This window comes from Argentina silus, assembly GCF_951799395.1.
Source record: "Argentina silus genome assembly, chromosome: 11".
Lineage (NCBI taxonomy): Eukaryota > Metazoa > Chordata > Actinopteri > Argentiniformes > Argentinidae > Argentina > Argentina silus.
In genome coordinates, this window is record NC_139665.1 from 16,424,930 (window position 1) to 16,442,283 (window position 17,354).

Below are 17,354 nucleotides of genomic sequence, written 5' to 3' on the forward strand. Positions count from 1 at the left end.
GTCTGTGTCTGTGTCTATCTCTCTCTCTCTCTCTCTCTCTCTCTCTCTCTCTCTCTCTCTCTCTCTCTCTCTCTCTCTCTATATATATATATATATATATATTATTGGCGGCTTGGCCATTCATAACATAACATAACGTTTACTTAAATAAATGTACATGAAAGGACACATCAGCAAAGCACGGGAAATTGCATTAGATCGTCACATCGCGGTGTACAGCACGCGTCCATTGCTGTCTCTCACAAGCATTTTACCGCAGTGTAACCGCAGCATCCTCCAAGCGGCGCGGACAGAGACGCCACTGCAGACACACAATCTTTTTTTCTGTCGAGTCTGCGCGTAAAGAAAGCGATAATCAGTAGGCTATATTTTTGAGATTTCATAGAAATTCGTTTATATATTGGTATCGTTACGCCAATTATTCGCGATGCCAGCCTGGTCGAAACATCTCCTCCGGGGTCATTAGGTGAAATATTTTTGTCACTCGGATTGTCAATGTTGATGAAAACATTCGATGACCCATCAGAGAAGGAACGGATAGGCTACCTTTTTTCCCGGAGAGAGGACACATCGGGGAAAAGAAGGGTATTCTTTCGGAGGGGGCAACGCCAGGACTGTACAATGTGAGAAAATGCAAATTAATGCATTATTTACACTAGAAATAGCATGTACAGTTGTCCTAAACAAAGCAGAATTGGTAGATTAACTAGTCCTTTTCGTTTGTATTAGGGCATGACATTGTATGTGTATTTTACAACTACTAATGTGCAAATGTAAAATAGGCATGTTATGACGATTATATGAACGCATTTAGGGTTAAGGTAAGGGTGAAATCCATCCTCTCCGTGGTGAAAGCTTGCGCGCCCTCACTGGCCTTTTATTGTGTCAATATCATCGAGAAGCAATCTGGTCTACAACATAAAATTGCATTTGGTATAAATAGCCAGTAGGGGATGATAGCTGAGTGTACGCCTAATTGACATTAGGACCTAAGGGAACTGAAAATCACATCTCGGTGTAGATTTGGAAACACTGTGGACCAGATTGTTCTAGATTTACTTGATAATGAAATGCAAAAAAAGCCAGGACCGTGTGGATGACATAGCTTAGCCTGGGTACAGGTAGAGGCCTACTGGATACAGGCCTTTGTCTTGGTCGTAGCAGCAATAATCAGTTCAATGTCGCAATAAACGTTGTAACCAATGTTGAAACGGTCGGTGACTTGAGACAAATAACTGTCTCAAGTTGTTAGATTTAAATATTATATCATAATTTGTCTCTTGGGTGCAGTCATATCTAAGGGAGGATTTTAGATAGATTTGCACTCCCATAACTGTAATGCATGTTCCCTGGCCTATGCATACGTTTTCACTTTTGTTGGCACATTTGTATCATAAGCTCTAATTGCTCTAATTGCAATCCTATTTGAACATCTCTTTTATTGTAAACAAATATTGAATGTACCAGATACATGTTTCCAGTTTATAATCACTGTGCATGAACAGGACAGCTGTTCAAAACAACACATAGCTATATTAAGAAAGTGAATAAACTCAGTACTCTTTGGTGTTAATAATGACCATGTCATCTGAAGACTAGAAGTGTTAGACTGTAAAAGGCAGTCCCTTCAGGAAGGTTTGTTGGTGTGTGGTTTGATTGGACTGGATAACGCGATAACAGTGCGGTGATTGGTTAAAATTCCAAGTCCTTTTTGATTAGACCTTATTATGTATTAAAACCGCGGGGATTGGTTAAAATTGCACGCCCTTCGCAAAATATGCGGAGGAATGGTTGATTTTGCGTTGAATTATGCGATCGCAAAATCCTGGAGGGGTACAATACAAGGCGTGGTTCATGTCATTTAAGTAGTAAACACATGATAAAAATATGTGTTAACTTCTTCCCTCTCTGAGGCCGTTTAGGACAAAGCAACTTCAACCCTTTCCATTTTTTACTTTGTCCAAACAACATCTTTCTGGTTAACATCCCAGTGGAATATTTTACTCTCAAGAGTTCGAAGAGACAATTGGAATCCTTTTTTGATACTTTTGGAGGCTTCTCAGCCCATTGCTGCACCATACGCGAGGACATGTCTGCTGTGCACCTGCTGCTCGTGTCCCTGCTCGGCGCGCTCTTTGGTGAGTGGATAAGACTAACTCTGTGGGTTGATCACCTGTAGTCATGCACTTGTATTTTTTCTGTTACCAAATGAAAACCTAAACAAAGATTACACCAATGGTGAGGTGTGAATGCCAGCTTGCTCAGATCTGTTTGTGTTGTATAGCACTCCTACTCTCGCTGTCATGCCAAAACACTAGTACAGTACTCTCTCTCTCTCTCTCTCTCTCTCTCTCTCTCTCTCTCTCTCTCTCTCTCTCTCTCTCTCTCTCTCTCTCTCTCTCTCTCTCTCTCTCTCTCTCTCTCTCTCTCCTTCTCCTTTAAACAGTGTCCCTGTGCTATGGGGCCTGTGCAGAGGTGGACTCAGACACAGAGGCCGTGGCAGGGAAAGGGTTTAAGCTGGGCTGCATCTCCTGCAAGTTGAGAAGCGAGGTTCAGGGCTATGCCACAGTCAACTGGTATTTCAGATCCAAAGGAGAGGTTATCTTTGATCATGTGAGTAGTGCATCTGAAAAACAACAGATGCCCAAAATAACGGGTAAGAGGTGTGTAGGTTTCAAAAGTAAGATTCTCTACTGTAAATAGTATATATATATATATATATATATATATTTTTTTTTTTTTCTTAAAGTAATCCTTCCTTCTTCTAGTATTGTGACTGCCAATGGCCCCTGGTCCTAGCATAGATTTGTTTTTCTTATGATGACTGATGTATTGATGAATCACTTACTTTAGACAGATGTACTTGTTGTGAGTTGCTTTGGATAAAGGCATCTGCTAAATGTCTAAAATGTAAATGTAAAAAATGTAAGATACAGGGTTAAGATGGAGACCTGCACACTGTCAAATAGGAACACTTCCAATGCTACCTGTTTGCTCTGGTGCCCACATAAAACACACACACAGCCACTACACTACATGAAACACACTCAGCCACATGAAACACACTCAGCCACATGAAACACACTCAGCCACCACAGTTTTCTGGTTCAGTGTAATCTAGTGCTTTTTTACATGACTAGGGTTAGGGTTACATCGGAGTCCTCTAGGTAAACCTGTCTTTGTGATTACCCAGAGCCCATCCCTTAGCACACACACACACACACACACACACACACACACACACACACACACACACACACACACTCACACACACACACACACACACACACACATACACACAACAGAGACAAAGTTGCATCCATATACTGAAATGTATGCACTCACTGCAATGTAAGTCGGATAAAAAGCGTCATATATATATATATATATATATTATATCAATGGCATATATCAGTAAAACAAATTCAGTCCATGATCTTACTGTGGATAGAGATCTCCATAAGAAGGTGATGTTGTATTCTACTGAGTGAAACCTGAGATATTCAGATGTAAAAACTTCAGTCCATGATCTTGGATATCTCCTCCATAACTAGATAGCCTACAAGCAGCAATCTATTGAATGAAACCCAATACATTCCCACTATCACTTGACTAAGCCTGATGTCATTGCGTCATCAGATATACAGCTACGAATTCGATGGGGGCCCTATCATCATAGACGATCGCTTCGAGTATCGCTTGGACTGGAACGGCAGCAAGAGGAGCAACGACATCCAGGACGGATCCATCTACGTCTTCAACGTCACCTTCAATGACACGGGCACCTACCGATGCGTCTTCAACCGTATCCTCAGCTACCCCTTCTACGAATACCATACGACTGTCAGCAAGATTGTTCACCTGACGGTGGTGGCTAAAGGTGCAGTTCAAACGATTTTGGAAATGCATTTTCCATGTTCACAATCAATAAGTGTGTGAAAATGTTTAAGTGCAGTTTTTGGTTGTAGAGGATGCACTGTGTGGCCATTTCCGGACTGTGTGTTGAGAAGAGTAGGGCCAAATGGGTTGCTGCTCGTTGAGTGCTTCATAAGCACCCTTGTCCCTGTGGTACTCTGTGAGTGCTTTGACTCAGACTCTCTCTCCCCCTCCCATCTCTCTCTCTCTCTCTCTGTAGCCACCAGAGGGACAGCGTCCATCGTGTCTGAGGTGATGATGTATGTGACTATCATCGGCCTACAGGTGTGGCTCTTCATAGAGATGGTATACTGCTACAGAAAGATTGCAGCGGCAGGAGAAGAAGCCTTACGAGAGAGCGCGTGAGTCGTGATTCCCTATACTGCCTCCGTCTGTATCTCCTCTATTCAAGCTCTAACGTCATCTCTCCGTTCTATTTCTGCCTCTATGTAATCTTGCTGTCCTCCCTTTTCTTTAGGCCTCCCTCTCAACCTTCCCCTCTGTATTTCTCTCTCTCTCTCTAGTCTCTTTCACCTTCTTGCTTGAGGTCTGCTTACCATCCTTTGTAATTTGTTTTCATTCTTTGTTAGTGCTGATAAGTGCAATTCCCAATTCCCTTGTGCCTACTCATTCAATGCCTCACTTTCAGTCCTTGTGCTCACACACACACACACACACTCACACACCATCTGCCATCTTCTGATTTTTTTCTCTGTGTCAGCTCTTTGAAGTCAAGCTGATGATGATATGCTAACCATTTCTACCTCTCTCTGCCCAGGAATGCGGAATATTTAGCTATAGCAGGGGAAGGGAAAGACAACTGTGCAGGGGTGCAAGTCGCAGAATAACCCAGGTATGTCTTTACGGTAGGGAGTCAAACCAAATAGAACTGTATCTATTTATCAAGTTTTATGCAACTGATTGTGATACAATAATGAAACAAAAATGTGAGGTTTAAATGGAGGCCCTTCATGAAGACACGTTTCATGAAGACATGTTTTGGTCTAAAAGCTCAGCTGTGACTTGAGGTGCAGTAATATGTGATTCTGTTCTCAGGGCCTCTGTGGTGGCCAACCATGGTCTACCCTACATCACCCTCTACCCCTTGGATCGCATGAGGACATCCTGAAGATGTATCAACACTCTCTCAAGTCTTCATGACCTCCCCTGTTAGAATACTAATGTATACATCATAAAACATATTACAAACGAGGAAGTAGCATGATACCTGCACCTCTGTATGTAAAAACACACAAAAGCATGTACCGTATTACCGTTATCAATCATTATGCATCAAGACGTTTTTTTTTGTTATTGTTATGATATCTCTCTAAGTGTATGTACATTTATATTAGAGGTACTGCAAGAGGGTTGATATGAGTGAGTGGTTATCAAGGAGAGCTTTATCACGTATGAATCCATTCACTCTTATCAGTTGTATGAACTATAGGTTATGCACACAAATCATGAAATGTACTAATTTGTACTAACAGATGTTACTTCTAATAGAATGTGATGAACGCTGAGCGACTCATGGTTTCTCAGTTTGAGACTGGCCTCATGGGATGTAAATTCAAGTGTACAAGTCCACAAGTGTACAATGTATGTGATGACGATAAATAAAAACAGATGAAATCACACTTAAACACTTGAAGGGACAATCACATTTTCATGACAAAAATTATATATATTTTTTCTTTTCTTGTCTTTCTATTTTTATTGGAACATATAGTTATTATACTTATAGTCATTTAAGTACTCCTGTAACTGGGTCACACCATTTGACAAAAATAATCAACAGCCAAAGTTCCATGGTTACAGACAAAACCTTTTCTGCGTACGGTACATACACCTCTCTCTGTAATTAATTTCCTTTAGTGGACTACAGCTAGTGGACTACAGCTCAGTGGACTACAGCTAGCACCACAAGCCCCAGCCAGGTATAGCTCCACAGTCATTCTCCTAGGCAGTTGGCACTACTGCAGCTGGTACACACAGTCAGTGTTAGGGTACTGAGGCAGGTTGAGCTGGTACTTCTTCTCCAGGGCAGGAGGCACGAAGCGTCCCCCCAGGTAGTGGTAGCGTCCACGAAAGAGAGAGGCAGACTTCTTAGGTGCAGTCAAGGAGATCAGCATATCTGGCTGGAGACCGTCTGTGCTGCCCTGCTCTACGTCCCAACCTGGAGAGTGAGCGCACATGCGCGCGCGGCGCGCGCACACACACACACACACACACAGACACACCAAATACAGTACTGTTCATTAATGTGATTGTTTATATGATTGTGATACAGTGCAGGTCGGATCATTTGTTCAGCAAATCAAACCAGAGAAAATGAATGTCTACCCCATCCATTCATTTGAAAGACGTTACAGTGATGTACAGACACACCTGAGGGGATGTCGATACTAGCTATTGGCATGGTGGTCTTCTTCAGAACACCCAGGATGGAGCCAAACGGCTCCCGCACCGCACCCTTGAAGCTGAAGCCAAAGATGGCATCTATCACCAGATTGTAAGCCTCATCAATCACCTTTGCCTAGTGGAACATCACCTGGTGTTAGCATTAGCTCAACCTACACACCTTCACTCACACACACACACACATACAGTTGTGGTCAGAAGTTTACATACACTTGTAAAGAACATGTATGTCATGGCAGTCTTGAGTTTCCAATCATTTCTACAACTCTTATTTTTCTGTGATGGATTGATTGGAGCACATACTTCTTTGTCACAAAAAACATTCATGAAGTTTGGTTCTTTTATGAATTTATTATGGGTCTTCTGAAAATGTGACAAAATCTGCTGGGTCAAAAATATACATACAGCACCTTGAATTATCAATTTTGGTGATGTAGAAAGTTGTGTCAATCAAATTTGCTTTGTGGCATGGCCTCTTAACTTCTTATGAGTGATTATGATTGACTACAGCTGGTGACTTATTTCAGCCCATTTAAATAGGGCTTGTTTGATACACTCATTACATTCAGCCAAAAACGCTACAATGGGAAAGTCTAAGGAGCTCAGCACGGATCTGAAAAAGCAAATCATTGACTTGAACAAGTCAGGAAAGTCACTTGGAGCCATTTCAAAGCAGCTACAGGTCCCAAGATCATACATGACATACATGTTCTTTACAAGTGTATGTAAACTTCTGACCACAACTGTATATAAAAAGGCTAACATGCTAAAGTAGCCCAGGACACACACACGTAAAAAACAGATACACACTGCTGTGACATTAGCAACAGAGACACTGTTGTACCTCAGGCATCTCAGTCAGGAAAGGGATCTCCATCTTCTCACACTGGGTGGTCAGGCCCTGGAAGAGCAGTTTGTTGGGCCTCTTTGGGTACAGTATGGTGGGTTCATAGCCCTGAGGAGTCATCAAGTAAACAAAGCACAGTCACTATACCCATAATCACTGAATACAGGCATACTGTAGTGTATAGACAGGCTATTCATACCTTGGACATTATAGCCGTACTCTCACTCTACAATCACATTCCAACACAGCAAAGCAAAGCATATCACAAATTCTAGTGGAAGTAAGTCAGGGTTAAACATGGATATTTACTAAAATAACCACCGACTTCTCTACTGTTTGTCTTGCTATTCAGAAACAGGAAACATGTAGTGGATTACAAGAGAGAGACACTCACAAAGAGTTTGAGATGTCTGGCACAGACCAGGCCGTCTCCTCCATTGTTACCCGGGCCACAGATCACAAGCAGGGAGGGTCTGGCTTTGACCAGTGAGCTTGGTGGGTAGGCCTGGAACAGTGGAGAGGCAGACCACAGGTCAATACAATACCATGCATCTAACTGCTGGGAGAAATCTCTCCCAGCAGTCCTCTAATGGTCCTCTGTGGCTCAGTTGGTAGAACTGCCGCTAACAACGCTTAGGTTGTGGGTTCGATTCCCGCAGGGACCATATATACTGAAAAATGTATGCACTCACTGCAATAGAAGTCGCTTTGGATAAAAGCGTCAGCTAAATGGCATTAATTTTTACTAGTCAGTAAAAGAATATTCAATAAAATATGTTTAGAATGTGAAGATCTAAATGTCTCCTCTTATTCTAATTATATTTTGATCTTTGGCAGCGGCAGCCTGCAGGTGCAACTATTGTCTAAATGACACATAATTATTGCTATAAATAAGACTACCATAATTGTGTATACTGTAAAAATGTGTGTCCGTTCTAGAAATATTTGTCTTTTATATAAAAAATGACTTTGTTGTTGCTGTACCTGCAAACCTATAAAAACAACAACAAAATAATGCAAAGATCTACTCAACAAGACCTGAGTAGATTGAGGTCATGGGGGTTGGTTCTGAGTGGCCAAGTTCTGAGCACACCACAAGCCCCTGCACTGATTATCTCACTGCACTTGTCAGGAAGGCTGAATCACCTTGGTGACTGCTGTGGCACAGCTGAGCCCAGCCAGCTCCATCAGCTGGTCCACACTGAAGCCATACTCACTGAACAGCTCCTCGTCAATGTGCTGGGCCTCCTCCTGCCTACACACACACACACACACACACACACACACACACACACACACACACACACACACACACACACACACACACACACACACACACACACACACACACACACAATGAAAGCAACTAAACCTAAAACTGTATGTCACCTCCATACTGTATGGTGGATGCCAGGTGGAGAACTAGTCCTTACCCAAGGTACTTCAACTGGGCCATGGTGGATGCTTGTCGACTGAAGCACTCCTTATTGTGACTATTAGTCACGCTGACTGCTGGACATGCCCCTCTCTGGGAAAGGACTGTGGTTGCCCGTGATGTCACCAGGAACCCAATCCCAAACAGAGCTCGCACACTCAACATCCAGTTAGATCGAACACCTGAAATACATTTGAATACATCCAATGACAGAGAGAATGTTGGAAGAATGCGAACAGTGGACCCTGAGAATGACAGTTGAGTGAACTGGTGACAGTTTACGGTCTTAAACTCGTTACAGTTATTTTGTAAACTGTAACTAACTGAAAGCAGACTATAGCTGTGTGTCTTTTAAGCTCTTCAATTAAATAACTGCATGCTTATGAAAACATTGCTTCAACTCTCTGATATGATTATGACACTCGCCAAATGCAGTCCTCGATAAGAACTTTGTTATGACAAGAACTTTGTCATGCAATAAATACCATATAAATTGTGTTATTGCACAATTAACAATTTACAAGCCAAATAACTCACAGAATTTACGCCGTGTAGCAACTTGCTGCTGGCTGCTGTGTTAAGTGACCTGCTTTGGAGTTACTTCCTGTCTGATGCAGTGAAATGTACATTTCAAAATAAAAGTCAGTATCTGAAGTAGCCTGTGCCTTCCACAATAAAGGTCCTCAGTGGCAGAGGTGGGAGTTGGAAGAACCAAATAGTGAGACTGAGGCAGGGCAGGGCAGGGCAGGGCAGGGCAGGGCAGGGCAGGGCAGGGCAGGGCAGGGCAGGGCAGGGCAGGGCAGGGCAAAAACAGCAGCATTGAAGAAAATAACACCACAACAAAGAACAAGGGCTTCAGGAAAATATGAAATTATTTTATTGATCCATGCATTGTGACATCAGGCAAGTGATTTATTTCAGACTGGAAGGTTACATGTTTTTGTGTTGTTATTCAATTCAACAAACATCACAAACTAAACTAAACAAACAACAGAAAAACAATAAAAACAACAATAAAAAGATAATAATGTAGTAAGAACAATTTGATATCATCAGACATAAATTTGATGAATATTATAGCCATCTCATTCCATCGTCGCATCATTTATATTTAATCCCACACTCTAAAATTCTGGCCATTATTAAATGCAGTAATTCATAGGCAAATTATATTAAAAGTCAGAGAAGAGAAGTAATACAGAGCCCCAATATCAACAAATGTATCTACCATTTATTCAGTGCTCTGTCTGGATCTACACAGTTCGAAAATGTTCAAGTTAAATGCAAGATGTACATGTATGCCTGTGACTATAATGTAAATATAGTATCAAAGTAAAATGTTATGAAAACATTTACTTTATGCCGAATACAAAAAAGGATGAATATCAAATGTATGTATAAAACTGAAATGAAATTAAGTCCATTGATCCGTTCTAATGCCTCACATGATTGGGCATTTATCCACTCTGGAACCAGTCTGCAAAAGGAGGGATGAATAGAATCAGTAGAAGCATGTGGTCTATTGTTATTAATGAGGCGATCTATAACAACAAATATCAAACAACTAAGTTGTATCACATTAGAAAGATTTGTGATTGACCGTATTCAAATGTCCTGACAATGAAGTTCAAGTGTTAAAACAACAAATGTGTTTGGCCATGATTATTTCCTGACATGAATTGCCAGGAAAAACTGGTAAAAAGAACAGGACATTTTTACAATGCAGTATTGTGGTGTTGCCCACTCCAGTTGTGTGTCTGTGGGACCTACCCTCCGAGGTGTGCTGCTGCTGACCACGTATGAGTGTGGGAGGAGGCCCTCTGCGATGCCCCCACAGCGGATGGAGCGGGATGGCGAGGACATGGAGCAGCCGCTGGACTTGTCTGAAGGCAGGCCACAGGAGCCGCACACCACCGTCCGGCTCCGCAGGTTATACTCACTGTCCCCACACGTGCTGTGGGCCACCTGCAAGGAGCCACAGATGTCCAACCACACAGTTATATTGCTGCTGTCCAATGGAGACACACTGGGTAAATAAGAAGCCTTTTGATTTCTCTCACCATATCGTCATCCTCCTCGAATAGTGTGCGAGTCACCTTCCTCATCGCCATTTCCTGGATGAAAACAAAGACTTACTTTGACTCATATTGTATGGACGTGTTTGTCTGTGGACAATGAATGTGTGGACAATGAATGTTGATTTTATTTTTTTAAATGATGATATCAGTTGGTCATTGCCCACCTCTCCGTTGGCACTGATTAGGGTGGTCTGGAATTGGTCTCCACTGCCCCACGAGCTCTGGGTCTTCCATACTAGGTCAGAGGGGGGGTTGTGGCTGCCTCCTGATGCTGATGACCAAATCTGACCGCCCCAAGAGGAAACATGCATCAGGACTAAGCAGACATCTAAAACATTTCTTATCACTAATATGCCAATGTTCATTGAAATGGATGAGGTACAATGGCACAATAGCTTAGGACATTTCCAAGCTTACCGTAACTTTCTGGCCGGCCTTCAGGGTCATTTTAGGAGGGAACTTGAAGGTAATGGGGGTACCAGAGCCCACCTGTCGCTTCAGCTGCCAATTACCCAAGTTCTGGTCCTGTAGGAATGAAAAGATGGATGGACTTAAGTCCCACAAGTGCAGATAACACACAGTCAGATGCCTAAGTCAGATTCCTCCATACATATCCCTCTCACCTGATCGGATTTGTTGCTGAGCCTCACATACTTCCCATCCAGGTCCACCTCTTCCACAGTGACACGTCCACTGGCTGAGGCCTGCTGGGTAATGCGTGTGCGAGCCACAGTGCCCCCTGCCATGCTTGAGGCCTCACTGTCAGTGTCATTGATGCGGCGCCTCTTGTTGGTGGAGCTCTGGGCGCTGCAGTGGACGGTGCGGGAGAGTGTGCCGGAGCCAGAAGAACGACTTCCTGTTGTCATCCGCGTGGGGGGAGGGCTGGGGGAGAGGCGCAGCCTGGAATTGACCCACGGGAGAGGTAGGGGGAGGGGAAGATTCATCCACAGAGAGGAGGAGGGGGGGAGAGAGAGAGGGAGAGAGAGGGAGAGAGAGAGAGAGAGACGAAGAGTATTTGTGTATTATTTAATCTATTCGTGCATCTGAGGTGTAAGCAGAAGTGTATGTGTCTACATGCATCTAGGTATGCCTGAGTATACGTTTTGTACAAGTATTTTTTGAAAGTTTTGTTGAATATAGAATATACATTTAGACATGATGGCTACAGTACAGTATGCACATGTGTGTCTGTGAGTAAATAGTGGCATATTAATCATCATAGAGAATCATCTTAGTTCTCTAAATACCTCTCCTCCTCTCCCTCCAGCAGTTTCCTGTAGGCACATATCTCCATGTCCAGGGCCAGTTTAACGTCCAGCAGCTCCTGGTACTCATCCAGCTGCTGCTGCATGCGCTGTCTCATCTCAGCCATCTCTCTCTCCTTGTCCCCCAGCATGCGACGCGTGTTTTCCCTCTCCCTGGACAACGCCTCCTCCAGGTCCCTCACCTTCGCCTCACGGGCAGCCAGCTAGAATAGGTGGAAGAATCTTAGTGGAACTGTTGTTTTCTTTTGCACCATGAAGCTGAACTTTTAATGAAAAAGTTCACGATTCTTTTAATTCAGTGAATTGGGCTTATATATAAACACATTTTTTTGTTCTGCAATTGAGAGAGTATAACTTGCTTATTGACAGAGTATAGCATGTTTTTAAACAGAGTACACTATGATCGTTATCATTACCTGTTTCTGCAGCTGGCTGAGCTGGGTAGACAGGGACTCTAGACGGATTCTTGTCTGCTGCAGCTCCTCATGGGCTGCCCCCACCAGGTGGCTGTTCCTGTCAGCTGACTGACGAGCATTCTCCAACTGGCAGACAGGAACAACATAGCATCACAAAGAAGAAGAGGAACATTAGAACAGGAAGGAATCACAATGAGTGGTACAGTATACTACCCTTTGCTATTTCTATGCAGAGGAAACCTCCTATTAATTACCTGTGCTCAACGACTACCTTCAAACCAATAACAAATGTGTACAGCTTTCAAAACACAGGAGGCGTATTGACACATCATTAGAGCAGTTTTTACTGGTCTCCATATCATGGATGGGCTACCTTGGATGTGTAGGTCTTCTCTATGTCATCCTTATACATCTTGATCTGAAGTTCATGCTGGGCACGCATGTCCGCAATGGCCTCGGCCAGCTTGCTCTCAAAGTCCTGCAGATGGCCGTTGTCCAACTCCACCATGCGAGACTCATGGCGTCGTTTTGTCTCCCTCAGCTCCTGCAAGGGAGAGGTTTTCCAAAACACTTGCAATAATGTACTGCGCCTACCTCTGTAGTTTCTTACTTCTTACTTGTTTTAAATTTGGGTTAGGGTTAGTATACAGTATGTCTGTGTTTTCAGTGTTGTAAATAGTGTGCAGTTGCTGTTGTCTCTAAGTCACTCTCGAAAAACAGATTATAGTTCTTAATTTAACCAGGTTAAATTAAGTTTGAACAAATGAACTTGTCATGGAGCTCAACTGTCAGAATCATGATTATGGTAATGGTTATAACAGCAGCAGAGAGACTGACCTCAGAGTAGAGGCTCTTCTGGAACTCCAGTTCCTCTTTGAGGGTCTGGATGCGATTCTCAGCGTCCACTCTCCTCAGCATCTCATCCTGCAGCTGTTTCTTAGCATCACTCAGACTGGTCTCCAGCTGGTTGGACCAAAAAGAAAAGCAAACTGTTAGGATGTAGCATTCACACTCACATATACCCCACTCAGTGAGTGGGAGTGTTTGTGTTTGTACAGTATTTGAGTGTCATAAGAAAAGAGAGAATAGGAGTGAATTTCAGTTGTAATGCAAGCTGATGAATTAACATAAAAGTCTCACAATTATAAAGTGAACAGGTTTAACAGAGAAAGTGTCTGACAGTACAGTATGGATCAGTCGTGGTGGCAAAGTTCACCTTGGAGAGCTGGGCCTTTAGCTCCCTGACTTCAGCCTCAAGGTTGCGCTTCTCTCCCAAGGCAGTGGTCAGTGATGCATCCTTAGAGTTCAACAAGGCCTCCAAGTCTTTCAGCCTCAATAGTGCCCCCGCCAGGTCGGATTCCTTCTTGGTGTTTCTGAGGAGACATGGATTCAAGGGAATCATCGCTAACTTAGGTATACAGTAGTGGTGGAGGTGGAATTCGGAGGACGGTGGAAATCGGAGGACGGGCTCATGTAATGCATCTTTGATACCATTCCTCATTCCATTCAATGAATTACAATGAGCCCGTCCTCCGATTTCTACCTCCACCAGCCTCCTCTGTATACAGTATATGTTTGATGTGACCGCAGTTCCTTTTAGAGGTGCTGTGTGAAGTATTTGCCAATCTGTGGGTACTGCTACTGCAGACAGTTTCACAAGTCGTGCCACGTAAACATTAACATGGTACACTGATACATTTCAAAACATGGAACAAACATTATTTCCTGGATACTGAATTTAGTTTCATCCTGCACATGATGTTGCGCACATCCTTTTTCCAACTGTATCTTTTTTTCATTCATAAAAGAAATCTGTCTATGAGCTATTTTAGGGATAGGGAAGCCTGGAGGAAAAAAAAAAAAACGGGTGTTTCCTTCCCTCCTTGTGACTCATAATTATATCTATATCCACTGTGACGTGTCTGGTCTTCACAAGCCACAACCGCCGGTGTTTGATTGTGAGGCTGCCATAGCAACCAGGCCCTGGCTTAGCCAAACATACGTCGGCAACCATCTCAATGTTTATGGAAAAATATTGGAAGTGAGAGAGAGTAGAGCTCTCCAGACACTGCCACGTATTGTACACCATAATGACTGTGGTGAGAAAGAACGGGAAAGAGTTAGTCACCGTCGCTGGGCTCAGAGGCAGGAGTATGGGAGCTGTCCTTCTGGAAGCTGTGTGAAGTCTAACTTCAGTGAGCAATAAGGAAAATATGCTAGTGGACAGCGGAGGAGTGGTCTGAATTAGGTGACCTTTCGACTAGGATAGAAAATGCAAGCATTTGTGAGAAAAGGGTACCATTGGACACAAGTGAAAGGCAATGTGTCCTACTGAACACTGATTGCGTTGATATGCCTTAAAGGGAAAGCATGCTCTCTTGCTGACAGATCATAATCAAAGATACAGATTGATTTTGCTTCCACTCCACTCCAATGCTAAATGATAAACACTGGCCCAGATGAACTTAGTCTGATTAAATGGAATTTGAGGTCTAATAAAAAAAAATAAGCTTCACTTCGAACCATCACATCTTCAAAAGGTCTTAGAGCATCCGGTGCCCACAAGAGCATGAATGGGGGAGCAAAACATCTGGGTTACTTCAGATCTTAGGAAACTGTACCTTTGTGTATTTTAAATGAGAGTACCATCATTCCTGATATAAAACCTTACACTAGCATCTCACATGTCAAAAGCTTGTTTCTGAGTCGATTCTCCTCTGGGCAAATGTCTGTTATGTAACTGCTGGAGACGTGGTGGCTGCAGAACTTTGACATCTTTAAGCTATTTAGACTGAGTCACAAAGCCTAAACTACTCCAGAGTGGAAACAGTGGGTATGGAAAGTTTGAATCCAATGTTTAACCATGTACAACACACACATTATTACAGTATAAATGCATAAACTATAGATGCAGAGACACATACAGTATACAGTACATACATTTTGACAGGTTAATAAAGTGTTTTCTGCCCACCTTTGCAAAAAATGTCTGTCTGTTGTAAAAGGGTGTGGTCATCCTTCTTGCTGTAATAGTTTACCAATTACTTCAGCTAATTTGGCATGTCCATGTGGACCACTCCCTGCACATTAATATTGCCCTCATACCAATAAGACTATGATTAATATGCCACACACACACACACACACACACACACACACACACACACACACACACACACACACACACACACACACACACACACACACACACAGATACACACAAACACACACACACACACACACACCCCACACACACACACACACACACACACACACACACACACACACACACACACACACACACATACAAACAATGTGAGATGAACAGCCTAAGAGTATGGCCTAAGAAATGGCACAGGGTTTGCATGAGGAGACACTGATATTGTACCTGGCCTTCAGCTCCTTGTAGTCCTCTCGCACCTTGCTCAGCTCCAGCTGCAGACGGGCCCGCTCCTTGGCCACCGAGTCGAGGGTCTGACGGGCGTCGGCTAGCTCGGCCTCATATGCTGCCTTCATGCCCGTCAGCTCCCGGCTGATCTCCGTCTCAGATTCGGTGATGCGCATCCGAAGGCCAGAATTCTCGGACTCCAGCGAGCGCACCTTGTCGATGTACACAGCCAGCCGGTCGTTGAGGTTGCACAGGTCATCCTTCTCCTGCAGACGTGTGATGCGGTTAGGGGAGAGTGGCGTGCTGGTGCCGCGGGGGGTGCGATTCTGGCTGGATGTTGCCATGGCAGGTGAAGGTTATCTGTTTGGGTACGGAGAGATAAATTGACTCTCTGCCATCATTGTAGAATTGGCTACTGTATGAAATAACATTTAGTGGAAAATCATGTTAATCTGTATTTTGAATGAACTGTCCCTTTAATGTGAAAGCCATGTAGGCCTACACTAAAATAGTCCTAACAAACAGTTAAAGTGTAAAGCATAAATCTGGCCACATGTTGTATTTCTTACTATTACAAATGTGCTGTACTGTATGCTGTGACTGGTGGTCAAAATATCAACATCCTAAAACAAGCCAAAGCTGAGTTTAGTTTATTCTATTTTTCAAGCCAATTAGTCCATCAGAGTCAATCTTGCTAAATTGTACATGACACAGTATGAAATGTCATGAAAGTAATGATTCAATCTAGTGGCGTGGGATAATCAACTCCACCCAGCCCAAAAAGTTCTATCTCTCTTTTTTAGATTTATAAATGCCAAAATATAAGCCTTACCTTGAAAGATGATCTTGATATAAAGGAAAATCTGAGGTTGCCAGATGGTCTTTTTGACCCTGAAAGTAATTCCAAAAGTCTGAGTCTCTTGCCACCTTAGGAACACTGTCTAAGAACCTATCTGTCAGTGCCCATATATTTGACCACAGAGAGAGAGAAGAGAGAGAGAGAGAGAGAAAGAGAGAGAGAGAGAGAGAGAGAGAGAGAGAGAGAGAGAGAGAGAGAGAGATGGGAGGGGTGGAAAGAAGTAGCTTGGAAGTTTGGTACACTGTAAGACACATTTCCTCTCTCCGCCTCACACCACGCCTGTAATGGGTGTGTACTCTCTAAGAGTCAATGTTACTGTGCCCAGGCAATGCCCCAATCTTAAAACCCCTGTTGTGAAAAACAATGTTTACTTTCATCTACAACGCCTCTCTGTCTGAATAATTGTTCATGCCAATTACACTGCAGGAATTAAAGAAACAGTTTGAGACAAAGTAGGCTACAGTATACAGTCACTCACTCATCCCTACTCTATGCATAGCCTCTTCTAACTCTTAGCAGCTTTGATTGGGCCGAACATTTCATATGGTAGAGGAAAAATGGGTTGCAGTTGTAGTTACTGTACAGTTGTAATTATTTCAAGACCGGCAATATTTTGCCCATAATGATGATGGAAGAGTAGAGACTGCGGTGGAGGGGAGCCATATGAGTCATACAGCAAGCAAGTGGAAAGATACTAACCAAGCAAATCCAAGAGATCACTAGGCAA

General features: G+C 43.1%; 3 protein-coding genes across 3 annotated transcripts; 1 reads left to right on the forward strand and 2 right to left on the reverse strand.

The window, feature by feature from the left end:
* Window positions 1-1,856: 1,856 nt before the first annotated feature.
* Window positions 1,857-5,553, forward strand: scn1bb (sodium channel, voltage-gated, type I, beta b). Its single transcript, XM_083680137.1, has 6 exons — window positions 1,857-2,138; window positions 2,447-2,613; window positions 3,640-3,880; window positions 4,136-4,277; window positions 4,694-4,768; window positions 4,972-5,553. Exons 1-5 carry the CDS (start codon window positions 2,090-2,092, stop codon window positions 4,761-4,763), a joined length of 669 nt encoding a protein of 222 aa, XP_083536263.1. The 5' UTR covers window positions 1,857-2,089; the 3' UTR covers window positions 4,764-4,768; window positions 4,972-5,553.
* Window positions 5,554-5,662: 109 nt separating this feature from the next.
* On the reverse strand, window positions 5,663-9,223 carry naxe (NAD(P)HX epimerase). The gene is made up of 7 exons (XM_083680136.1): window positions 9,159-9,223; window positions 8,620-8,803; window positions 8,333-8,441; window positions 7,581-7,691; window positions 7,184-7,294; window positions 6,307-6,454; window positions 5,663-6,094 (listed from the first exon to the last, which is right to left on the reverse strand). Exons 2-7 carry the CDS (start codon window positions 8,784-8,786, stop codon window positions 5,892-5,894), a joined length of 849 nt encoding a protein of 282 aa, XP_083536262.1. The 5' UTR covers window positions 8,787-8,803; window positions 9,159-9,223; the 3' UTR covers window positions 5,663-5,891.
* A 263-nt stretch (window positions 9,224-9,486) lies between these two features.
* On the reverse strand, window positions 9,487-16,670 carry LOC310811782 (lamin-A-like). Its single transcript, XM_083680080.1, has 13 exons — window positions 16,601-16,670; window positions 15,769-16,128; window positions 13,597-13,753; window positions 13,218-13,343; window positions 12,754-12,924; window positions 12,381-12,506; window positions 11,947-12,167; window positions 11,323-11,599; window positions 11,117-11,224; window positions 10,864-10,983; window positions 10,682-10,735; window positions 10,392-10,586; window positions 9,487-10,098 (listed from the first exon to the last, which is right to left on the reverse strand). The coding sequence occupies exons 2-13, from the start codon at window positions 16,110-16,112 to the stop codon at window positions 10,063-10,065; spliced, it is 1,935 nt and encodes a 644-aa protein (XP_083536206.1). The 5' UTR covers window positions 16,113-16,128; window positions 16,601-16,670; the 3' UTR covers window positions 9,487-10,062.
* Between the last annotated feature and the right edge of the window lie 684 nt (window positions 16,671-17,354).